The 10,691-nt window shown below is 42.4% G+C and overlaps 1 protein-coding gene across 3 annotated transcripts; it reads right to left on the bottom strand.

Annotated features, from left to right (window-relative positions):
• Positions 1 to 1,154: 1,154 nt before the first annotated feature.
• Positions 1,155 to 6,695, bottom strand: LOC137941184 (transport inhibitor response 1-like protein). 3 transcript variants are annotated; one of them, XR_011110372.1, is made up of 4 exons: positions 5,743 to 6,695; positions 4,431 to 4,935; positions 2,774 to 3,891; positions 1,155 to 2,293 (listed from the first exon to the last, which is right to left on the bottom strand). XR_011110372.1 is itself a non-coding variant. In XM_068786489.1 (4 exons), exons 1-4 carry the CDS (start codon positions 5,628 to 5,630, stop codon positions 3,103 to 3,105), a joined length of 1,491 nt encoding a protein of 496 aa, XP_068642590.1. In that variant the 5' UTR covers positions 5,631 to 5,728; the 3' UTR covers positions 2,549 to 3,102. The 3 variants fall into 3 exon arrangements, 2 of the variants coding, with proteins under 2 accessions (XP_068642590.1, XP_068642589.1); XM_068786489.1 differs by lacking the exons at positions 1,155 to 2,293; positions 5,743 to 6,695 and adding exons at positions 5,348 to 5,437; positions 5,524 to 5,728 and having other exon boundaries at positions 2,549 to 3,891; XM_068786488.1 differs by lacking the exon at positions 1,155 to 2,293 and having other exon boundaries at positions 2,549 to 3,891.
• Between the last annotated feature and the right edge of the window lie 3,996 nt (positions 6,696 to 10,691).

The following is a 10,691-nucleotide window of genomic DNA, read 5'->3' as shown; positions in this document are numbered from 1 at the left end:
AGAGGTTGAAATGAACACTTCACTGCTTGTGAAGAAACAGTCACACGCTACTTACCTTTACCTAACCTAGAAAGCAGAAAGAACAAGACGGAGACTCGAGTGAAAAAACAAAAGAGGTCGACGAAGATGGGTTTTTAAAATTTTATTTTATGGAAGAAAATGGTAAGAGATTCCTTCTCACCTTTGAAACACCCAAGCAGGTTTGCTTCCAAAAGATACATAGAAGACTAATGGTTTTGCATAGTTTCATGTCTTCTTTCTAAAGGTGGGTGGAATGATTGATTGGACCCACTTTTAACTATTCTGAAAAAGCCGTGTGGAGTTTAGATAAGAGGAGGATTGCTTGGGTGTGGTGCTCTTGCAATGGATATCACCTGAGGCTGGTTGGAGCTTTCTGGATATCTCAGGCTTTGGATTAAGACAGGGCAATCACCCTATCCTTTTTCTTTATTTTTTATTATCTTATCAACAAATGCTTTCAGATATTTAAAACTACACTCCTTTTCAAATGGAGAAAAAAGGTTTTTGCCTTTCTCTTCATTTAATTAAAAACACAACCAAAACTGTCCTTCGTTAAAAAAACAATTGGAGAACTAGAATGCAAATTTTTATGAAAAGTGAACTCAGAGAGGAAGAATCTGTTCCACAAGTGGGTGGTCCTCCACTGAACCAAGCAACGGATTGCAACCTTGTCAAGATAGGAATTCAAGCTATTGATGTGTACTAGGCAATTCATATAAGAATCTGCTTTTGTTGCCAGTCTTACCTTTGAAACTTTATGGAAATAGCAAATGCTTCACATGATTGAGAATGAAGGGCATCCACGACAGGAATGGTCCCTGCCACTGTCTTGGTACTAACTAGTGACTACTCAAAACTCTTTATCTTGGCCATAAATTTAGTTCTGGATCATGACCACAAAACCTCATCGACCTGAACTAGCCCGGTAAAACTATTGTTTTATGTAGACTTTTAATAATAAAAATAAATAAATCTCGGGGCCAACTTCGAATTCTTTAGCATCTATAAAGTGGGAAAGAGATTGAATCGATTGATTAAAAGAAGTGATTGCTGATAGAAATCCATTCAATCCTCTGCATCATTTTTTCAACATACCCAGTCTATTTCATTATCCAAAATCGAACTGATACAGAGTAGGCAATTTTGAAAAAGGGGCCGAAGCATCGGCCATCTCACCTAAATTCAGACCTCGTAATCAGGATACGTCGTCTTCAGCTGGAAATGAATGCCCAAATCATTTTGTCTCTTTATAGAAAATCACGACCTCGAGGATATGCTTATTGGGTGCTGGATATGAGCCACCTCTGAGAGTCTTCTTCCGATAAGTTGATTGTCACTCAAAACGCTTGTCTGAATCCTCCATACTTTTGCTGGATTACGCCACTGAGTAAAGAACTGAATAACTCTGACTGCTACGTTTTGACCAGAGAGTGCACAGCCACAGTGGTCTCTTCTACCTCCCCACTTTGACGTGTAGATTATGACATTTCCCCAAGTTGGGTTTAATGATCCACTGAGAATGGATTAGAGGCTTTAATTTTCATTAAAACTATACAGGGTGGTTTGTTCTGGTTTGACTCCTTTTTAAGCAGTAATCAGCGTCATCCATCAAATTGCAGCACCAATGGCAGGGAAGTGGCGGTGGAAACTGGCTGAAACAGTTCTCCATCAAATCACACCAAAAAATTCCACCAAGTGGAACTAATGTTAAATATAATTGCAACGTGAGTACTCAAATTATTTTACGGTCAGCCATGCTGTCCGGACAGCTCAATAGAATTGTCCACATTCGGATGGGTAGGTGGAACGCCCTCGGAACCTTTCAAACACTGGCGAGTTCCAGAGGTGAATCGGTGAAGACGAAGAGAAGTTGTACTCTGCAACAACATAAAAAAGATGAACAATTATAGAGATGTGGACCCAAACAGGAGTAAGGGAGAGTTAGACGACATATCCGCCATTAATACACGTCAAACACAGATCTCAAGGGGGGCCCCAACAGGAACCGGAAGTCAGTTTGGTCGAGTTGCCTGTCCTCCTCTGAAAGTAAGCTATTGTTGGGTCACCATCATTTCTTTTGGGGATTAAAGAGGGAAAGGGTGGAAGATCAAAAAGCTGAGGTGCTCCTCCGGCCCTGGTCATCACTTCACTGTTGTTCCGTAAGCACTCTTGATAAGATCCGGGGAACTCAACTGGCCCTTTTGTCCTTCATATCACAAACCCGACATCTCCCGCCTTGCCTTTAAATGACAGACCCAACAACCAAGCTTATCTACATACATAACAAGTCTATGAGTGGATGCTTCATCTATCTTTTCATGCAACCAAAGATTGTGAGGTGGAGAGCGCAAAGATGCTCAAAGAAAACACTAAATGGAACATGCGGTTTTCCTTTTTTCCTATTTCAATTCCTACAACAATTTGTGGAGCATTTGTGTTGTTCAAACAACCACAGCACCAGATAAAAATCCACTAAAATTCAAAGCAAGGTGACTAACTAGCAACTACAAATGGGAAGAAAGAACAGTTTTCCACTTCATAAACTCTGATTTGGGAAGATGCTCGGAGAGCCGTTTACACCTCATGCCCAGGCAAATGTAACAAATTTCAGATATGAGAGATCTACAGCTCTTCTGATCTTGAGATTAAGTAGCAGCTACTTACTCCAAAGTCTGAGGGAAGCCTAGCCTTGAGCCTCACTTTTATGATTTGAAAAGCGTGGAAGAAATATAAAAAGATTAAAAAGGCCTACCAATACAACAACATCTCTTTATCTGCCCCTCACATGATCATTAGGACGTTACAATCTCCGGTCCATTCCATCAACTGAAAGATTGATCATTGAGAAGGGTGATGCACCAACTAAAAGATGTCATGTCAAAGCTCTCCATAAATGCCACCAACAGCCCAAACCTGAAAAACAATTAGGCTTGTGGCCTCACCTTTAGTGACAAGGAGCAGGGGCCCTCTCCTGACCAGTAATCCACTTTCACCACATTAGAGGTTCATTCAGAAATCACTTGTAGATTAACCATGCACATGGTGGTAACATATCTCTCCCCAAGTGGTAAAAACGAAAATCTACAAATTCTTCACAAATTTGGGGACATCCTTCCTGGGGCCTGCAAGAGATCGGTACATGTATAATTTCTCCACCACTTCATTATCATCCTCTTTGGCTGTTTCTAATACCAAATCATCAACAACCCCTTCATCTTCAATCACTTCCACCACCAAATGGGGCAACCTCCGAGCAACCTCCTGGCAACCTCTGACTGATAGCTTGCAAGAAGACATCCACAAGAATCTCATATTGTAATAATGGTGCAATCCAGAGAGCAACCCTTCATCTCCAAATGGGCAATCTCTAATCTCGAGCTTCTGCAAGTTGGTGCAACCTTCTAGGACATACCTCAAGGCATTGTCAGTATCCCCTGCAAAAGCAACAGACAGTGTGCGCACCAACTTTCCATACTTTCCTATGTATGCAAAGGCCTTATCAGTGAGTAGACCAGAAATAGCAAGTCTTGTGAGTTTCTTGCAGTTCATTACTATAGCCCCAAAACCTTCATCCATAGGCTGACCTGTCAAGGGATCAGGCAGGTGTCGACCCATTATACAGAGGCGGAATACAACAAGCTCTGGACAATTCATGGACATGGTAATGACTGCTGCATTGGTCATATGCTGGCAGAAATAAAGAATTGATCTGAGCTTCTTGCAACCCTTGGAGATTGCGATGAGGCCTACTTCAGACACTAAGGTATCACTATCCTCACGGGCATCCATGGGAAAGACTCGAAGCTCACGCAAGTCCTTGCAAGTTGAGGCCACAGCTTGCAGCCCTTCATCACGTATTGAATCAAGAGCCTGAAGCAACAAGAGTTTTGATTATGCTAAGCTTGCTCATAAACAGTAGATTCTGAACCAAAGGACATAAAATTTTGCATGAGAGCAGAACATTATTGAGCAATGGATCATGAACATTCAACAGTATTCACTGAATCAGATATGAATGCGAGATCTTACAAAAAGAAATAGTTAAATATAACACATGATAACCAATTTCATAACCGCACATTTTATGTACAAAAGAAATTTTGCTTTAAAACTGGTTGATAAATCTTCTTCTTCTAGTCAGCATTTGGCGCTTGGTACCATCATTCAACGTCAATTTTAGTTTTAATGCTGACAACACACACCCCTCCTTACCCATAGTGAGACTTGAACTCAAGACCTCACACTTGAAACCCCCTCCCCCCCAACTCTTCCATCTTTTCATATCTACTCAACATGAAAAATGATAAAAGAGACGCAACGCCTCCAACATGATGAAAATAGGCATTCAAAACTATAGAACCAAACCAAGGAACATCAACATGGCACGTCTGTAAAAAAAAACCACATACCCAGAACTTCCGGAGCTTATGGCAGTGAAGAATTACAGATCTGAGCTGGTCGCTGGTGATATTTGCATAGCTGAAATTAAGTGAGGTGAGGTTTGCACAAACTGGAGTAATTGCAGGCAAATAATCTGGTAAAATATCCTTAAACCCTGACAGACAGGTTATAGCTTTGCAAGTGGAAAAAGCAGCAGACAGATCCAATTCTTGTTGGTCTCCCTGCCCAGGGTCAGCTGCTGGGCTAAAAGAACCTGTTCCAAGATGTGTCAGATGTGGGGCTCGAAGCATCAACCTTTGCAGCTGCCCTACAGAGATTTGTTGATTCAATCTCAGTTTCTTTAACATGGGAGATCGAGCAACCAGCCTCTCCAGTGATTCAAAATTCACTTCTGCCTCAACACAATCAAATGTGAGTGATTCCAGGCATGTTGTAGTCTCAGGGAAACAGGAGATCCAGTCAACATCCTCATCTATGACTACATCTTCGATCAAATCAAGCACTTGGAGCTCCCTACAGCATTATTTCAAAGACAACGAATGATATCAGAGGGACAAAAACTGATCAACAATGTCTTAATGCCAAGCAAGAGGTGAAAACTCTGGGCATGCTCACACTTGGCAAAAGATGGACAAAATAAAGCGGAGTTCAGAAACTAAAAGAGTAAATGCAAACATTCCCCCGGATATAAGAAAATTTTACAATCTAAATTTAGTATTCTTTCGTTTACTTGGAATTACAATGGCATAGTAATAGAATATAATTCTCACAGCACATCAGAATCCAGGAATCGGGACAAGAGAGAGACAAATCTATAGTCCGTGAACCATGTGACTTAGCATTGAAGTCCAAATGACATTCCATCCAACAAAGACTACATCACTTAATTTCCCCAATTCAAAAAGATGCAGAGATAAGATCCCACATTCTCCTTTTCAGATCTGTCCATTCACAAATGACTTGAACCAAAAAAGGTCCCGAATCATGTCCGCCGCAGTCAAAGAAATACGAAAACCTACCAAAATGTTATAAACCAAGGAGTTACTGATGACCATATTGATAAGATAATGTCTCAGTACCAGTAACAAATTCGATATTTACCCAAGCAGATAGTGGAACATATGCTTCCGGATTTCATTGATATTCATGAATCCAGGAAGACGAACAACAAAATCCTCAACTTCAACACTTGGAAATTCCTTCCACATGCAACCTCCAAAGAAAAATAGAGTATAAACTAAAATCTATACCGAACGCATTCCACGTATAGCAATGTAAAAAATGCTTCAGAAAACACTAGTTCTAGAGCTCAACAGTCACCTGCACTTGCAAGCCACCTCCGCGAGACCAATCGTTCCAAAGCCATCACAGCAGATGAGCACAAGCTCCTTAAACATGGGCAACGAGCGCGCAACTACAGAGAGATCGTCATCGGTGACCCTCATCCTTTTCAAACAAAGCTTCTCCAGGCGAGGGTATGCTGCTCCCATAGCGACAGCCCAGGGGCGGAAGAAGGCCCCCCACTTTTCGGGGACTAGATCGAAGTCGGCAAATCTGGGCTTGCCCTTGAGCACCAAGGCCTGGACGCTGGCGAAGCGCTCGATCGCTCTCTGCGGCGACACAGCGTAGCAGTTGCCAATGAAGAGTTCGGAGCGGGTGAGCGCCTCGGCGCGGTACCACGACTTGCAGACGAGGGACGCTGCGTTGCGGTCCCGGCGGGAGGTGAGGAAGCAGAGCACGTTCTCCAGAACGTTCTCGAGGACCTGATCGGGGCAGGGGGCGGAGGCAGCCGGTGACTCTCCCTCGCGAGTCCTGGTAGATCCGGTGCTCCCGCCGCCGCCTCCCCTCTCGTCGTCCTCGGACATATCCGACCTCTCCTCTCGCATCTCCACCGTTGCTCCGATCGAATCTCAAATCCTCATATCCGAATCACAGACCAAAACCTCGAAAACCAGAAAACAAAAATTATAATAGGAGGAACAGCATTTATTCGAAACCCTCCGACATCTCTGACCGTTGGTCTCCAATCCGATGGCCCAAATTCGTAACACCCTTCAATCTAACGCTTCCAGAACCTCCATTTCTGAATCAGAACCAAGAAACAGCCTGCAGAGTACTGCAATCTTACACCAGATCTTTTCTTTACTTTTTCTCAGAAGGAGCGTCCAAAGATGAGAGCGAAGGAAGGTATGGAGAGAAATGAAAGCCGGAAGTTATTTATTCTATTGGGGTTGGGGGGGACTCGTCTCTGCTATCTCTCTCTCCCTGCATTGGGATTCTCTATTCACTCTCTCTCTCTCTCTCTCTCTCTCTACTTTCTCTATCCACTTCAGCAATGTCCCAAAGGCCAACCCTTTCGCCATCTCTCTCCATTATTTTGGGGTTTTCTATAAAAGGCTTTTGCTTATTATATGCTTCTATTGTCAATATCTTTTCTCTATTCTATGCATTCAACTCTCTATCCCCTTTTCCCCTTTGTTGTTTAGTGGAAAAAAGGAAGAGTGGATGGAATTGAAACCCATTGATGCTTTGGAAATTTCCAAGCATTCAATCAACATTCAAGGTTCAAACCCCACGCTCCCCTCATTCACTTCCAAAACTGTCAATTTCTATGTGTACGCCAAAACTGTAAATTTATCATTATCTATTTTTTATTAATTATTTTTAAATATATATATATATATATATTTTTTTTTTCTTTTTTCTTTTCTAGGGTTTCAAACCGACCTTAAAAGAGCCATGGTGGGTTAGTTGGGATTTCAATTCAAACCTGAAAGGCAAAAGAGGCTCTGAAGAAGGCAATGCCCAATCACTTTGTATATTCAAAAAAGCCCATGCCTCCTCCCTCCATCCAAGTGCTACCAGAACTCGACAGGCATGGATTGGTTAATGGGATCCATTACAATTACAAGTACTTAACCCAATCATTACTTCTAAATTAACAGTTTATCTGCTGTTTAATTTCAGAGAGAGAGAGAGAGTGGGGAGGGAACGCCGGCGGGGGTCCACCCTAATCGCGCTGGCGAGTTTTAACTCCGAATTTACATTAATGACACTGGTCCACTTGCCCCAGCTCGGAGTGCGGGTAGATTGGTGTTTTTCCAGGAGAAAATGGTGGAGAACGAATCTTGGTGGGGTATACGTACGCCGGAGGTGTACTTGTCCTTGGACTCCCCTGTATTTACCAAAATACCACGCACTCAAAGGCATGTCACGCTGTCACAATGTTTCTTATTGGAGAAAGTACGGTTTGAAGGTACAGGCTACAGGCTTACACCAGCTGCTACCTCGTGAAGGCTCGCCCATGTACTTCAGAGCCCGAGCCCAAATGGACTTGTCAAAGGTGGCTCTGTTTTTGGTACTTCACAAGCTTTTTTTTTTTTTTTTTTTTAATCACATTTGAAGTTTTTACCGATAGAGGAAAAGGGAAGAAACAGATTATCAAAGAAGAAGAAAAAGAAAAGAAGTGGAAGAGTGTAGATGATTGATCGTGGACTCCTAATAGCTCGAATCATCACCTTGAAAATGGAAATGAAAAGTAAAAAGTAGAGTTGGCAGTTAATAGTTCGAATCATACCAGATTCTAAAAGAGAAATTTCGGAAACGGAGTATGTCAAAGCTAGCCGAGATAAGGAAAAGAAGACGCAGTGAAGGGAAAACCATCAAGACAGTCGACTAGTCAGGGATCATCAGACAACAATAGCCATGGCCAGATGTGGCCAATGAGCGAGTGAGAGCGAAAGCAGGGAAAACGAAAAAAACGAAAAAATCGACAAATTCCATGTTCTTGTAAAAAGAATCAATGTCAATCTGCAAATGCTTCTATAGTTCTATTCTCCGATTTGAAATGTGCTGCTACATTCCATTACTGGAAACTGCAAATTTCGCATATACTTCCCATCTCTTTACCTTCTTTCTCACTGGCTACTCACAGGCTTAGAATCGCACTCAAGCATTCGCCGAACAGGTCCAATTCTCCGGCAAATCAAATCCAATTCTTCCGTGATTTGGCCATAATCTGTCAATCGACCGCGAAAGCAGCTGCCATTAGCCTCGTAAGGGAACCATCGTCCGCATCGCAGGGAAGGGAAACGCAGGCTAGTCTGTAACTGCGACTGCAACAGAACTGTTCATTGTAAAAAACAAGGGCATATTTGTAACTTCAAAAAAGAGTTACACGCTTTATGGGTGTCTTCCGACGTGATGTGTGGGCCCAACAGGAGTGGAGGCCCAAGAGCCCGAATGACAACTGGGGCTTTTGTTGTTTAGCGGGTGATGGATTCTCGCCTTCCCGGTCGTTCCTGGTGCACCACCGAATTAGCGTGAATTACGGGATGTGTCATCAGGAAGGGAGGGGGGACCCGCCAGAAGAAGTTGCTTGGCGTGTTATTAAACAGTTCCTTTCTGGTGTTATTACGTGTGTTTGGTCAATTTTCAGAAATATTCAGGAATATGGGATTTGTAACGATGGGTCGTAATGCATGAGCTGCTTGATGGTTCCCTAATGGAGGACGCATCGTCCTCCAATTTATTGGGCAGTGGGCTGATGTAACAAACGGTTGGGTTTTGTGACGGGCTTCTTTGATCTTCCATGATTTGACTTCGATTTTTATGCAAATAGAAACCACAAATGGGAATTAGGTGTCAAAGGTGATTACCAAATTTAGAAAGTTTATTTTTTAATTAATAAACTCAGGATATTTATATTTACTAATTCTTGTGAGACTATTCTTTAACATTCCCTCTCACTTATAAGCTCATTTTTGTGGTTCTACAAGTAGGGGTGGTATTGAATCGAATCGGTTCACGAGCGGCTCGAGTTCGACTCGGTTCGATTCGATTTATTTGAATCTCGAACTGAGTTCAAGATCCAAATAAAGCTCGTTTGAGTTAACGAGCCAAACTCGACCGAACTATGGTTCGGTTCGAAATCTCACGAACTAGCTCATTAACTTAACGAGGGCTCCGAAGTTGGGACCGGAAGCTGAGAGCAAGCAAGAGTCGCCTTCGATTTCTTCCTCCCCTCATCACTGTCAAGCCCCTCCCATCCACTGCTATGGCCGCCTCTGTCACTGTCGACAGTTGCTCTTCGACCGCCTTTGCCGCTGCTTGGTTAGATTTCTTCCTCCCCTCGTGCCTTTATTGTTGCTTCCATCGCAGTCGTCAGCCCCGATGACAACTCCTCGCCGGTGCAGCTAGACCCCCCTGCCACTCGAAGACATTGTGCGGTTAGCATATGCGAGATCACAAACACGTGAAAAAAAAACTATTTCTTGAACTCCGACCGTCTCTTTCTCATGGCTTTTGAAGAAACTCAAATTGTTTGAGGTACTCTCTTAATACTAACTCCACTAAAGTTTTTCAAAAGAACAGATTGATAACATTTCAATATTGTTACTGTATAAATCTATGCTCCAAAGAAAAAATGAAAAATAGGCATATGATTAAATCATCTAAAACCATTTTTCATAAGCTTTTTATTTGTCTCCGTGATATGGTTTTCTAGTCCTTGAATCAGAACGATTTGATTGAGTACAAATGAACAAAATTAGCGTTGTTTTTCAAATGAATGTTTTTGCGTGTTAATTATCAAATAAAGTTTATGCATAAATGCAAAGTTTTAAATGTAGGTTGGAACTCAAACTCAGCTTAAACTCGAGTTCGATTACAATTTTAGACTTCAGGTTAAGCTTGGCTCGAATTCAAGTTCAAAATATTTAAATTTTAGACTAAGAGTCTTCGCTCGGCTCCGTGTCACCCTTGGATAAATAATTTACAAACTTATAAAGTCTCTTTTCCGGCTAAAAAAGTCAAAATCGTATTCAGTTGGATCGACGAACATGACAGTGGATCAAACTTATTATTCCTTTCGTGCTCCTGCATTCGGCTTCCGGAGAGGTTCGACGATTGACTCATGGGTCAAGTTCAGCCAACTCACGCTAAGTCTCCCGCTCCTCCTGTACTCGCTTTTTTCGCTTTGTCTCTTTATTCTTTGCCCTCTTCTCACGAGAGAATCGAGCGAAGCGAGTTATTTTCTGAATGGCGTCATGACGATCGAGCTTACCAATAATTGACGCTTCAGGCACATCACAGTGCCAGAATCCTGGGCTTCTTCTTCATCAATTTGATCATCTGAGGAGAGGAGCCAAAGACAGTCCAACGGCCTGCAGAGGTAGTACTGGACGATTTTCCGTAATCCTTTCTTCTCTCTTTCTAACCGTTAAAACTCGATATCCAGAAAGTCCTTAGTAGGTTGATTTGAGGATGAA

This window comes from Aristolochia californica, unplaced genomic scaffold (assembly GCF_029961685.1).
Source record: "Aristolochia californica isolate CCGP_79_NKW_82.1479 unplaced genomic scaffold, dmAriCali1.0.hap1 SCAF_9, whole genome shotgun sequence".
Classification (NCBI taxonomy): Eukaryota; Viridiplantae; Streptophyta; class Magnoliopsida; order Piperales; family Aristolochiaceae; genus Aristolochia; species Aristolochia californica.
This window is presented reverse-complemented; position numbering and strand designations above follow the sequence as displayed.

Coding starts and splice junctions, on each gene's coding strand:
- LOC137941184 (XM_068786488.1), bottom strand. CDS start 6,308: ATGCGAGAGGAGAGGTCGGATATGTCCGAGGACGACGAGAGGGGAGGC. Junction 4,936..5,742: donor GAGGTGGCTTGCAAGTGCAG/GTGACTGTTGAG, acceptor ATAATGCTGTAG/GGAGCTCCAAGTGCTTGATT. Junction 3,892..4,430: donor ATAAGCTCCGGAAGTTCTGG/GTATGTGGTTTT, acceptor TTGTTGCTTCAG/GCTCTTGATTCAATACGTGA.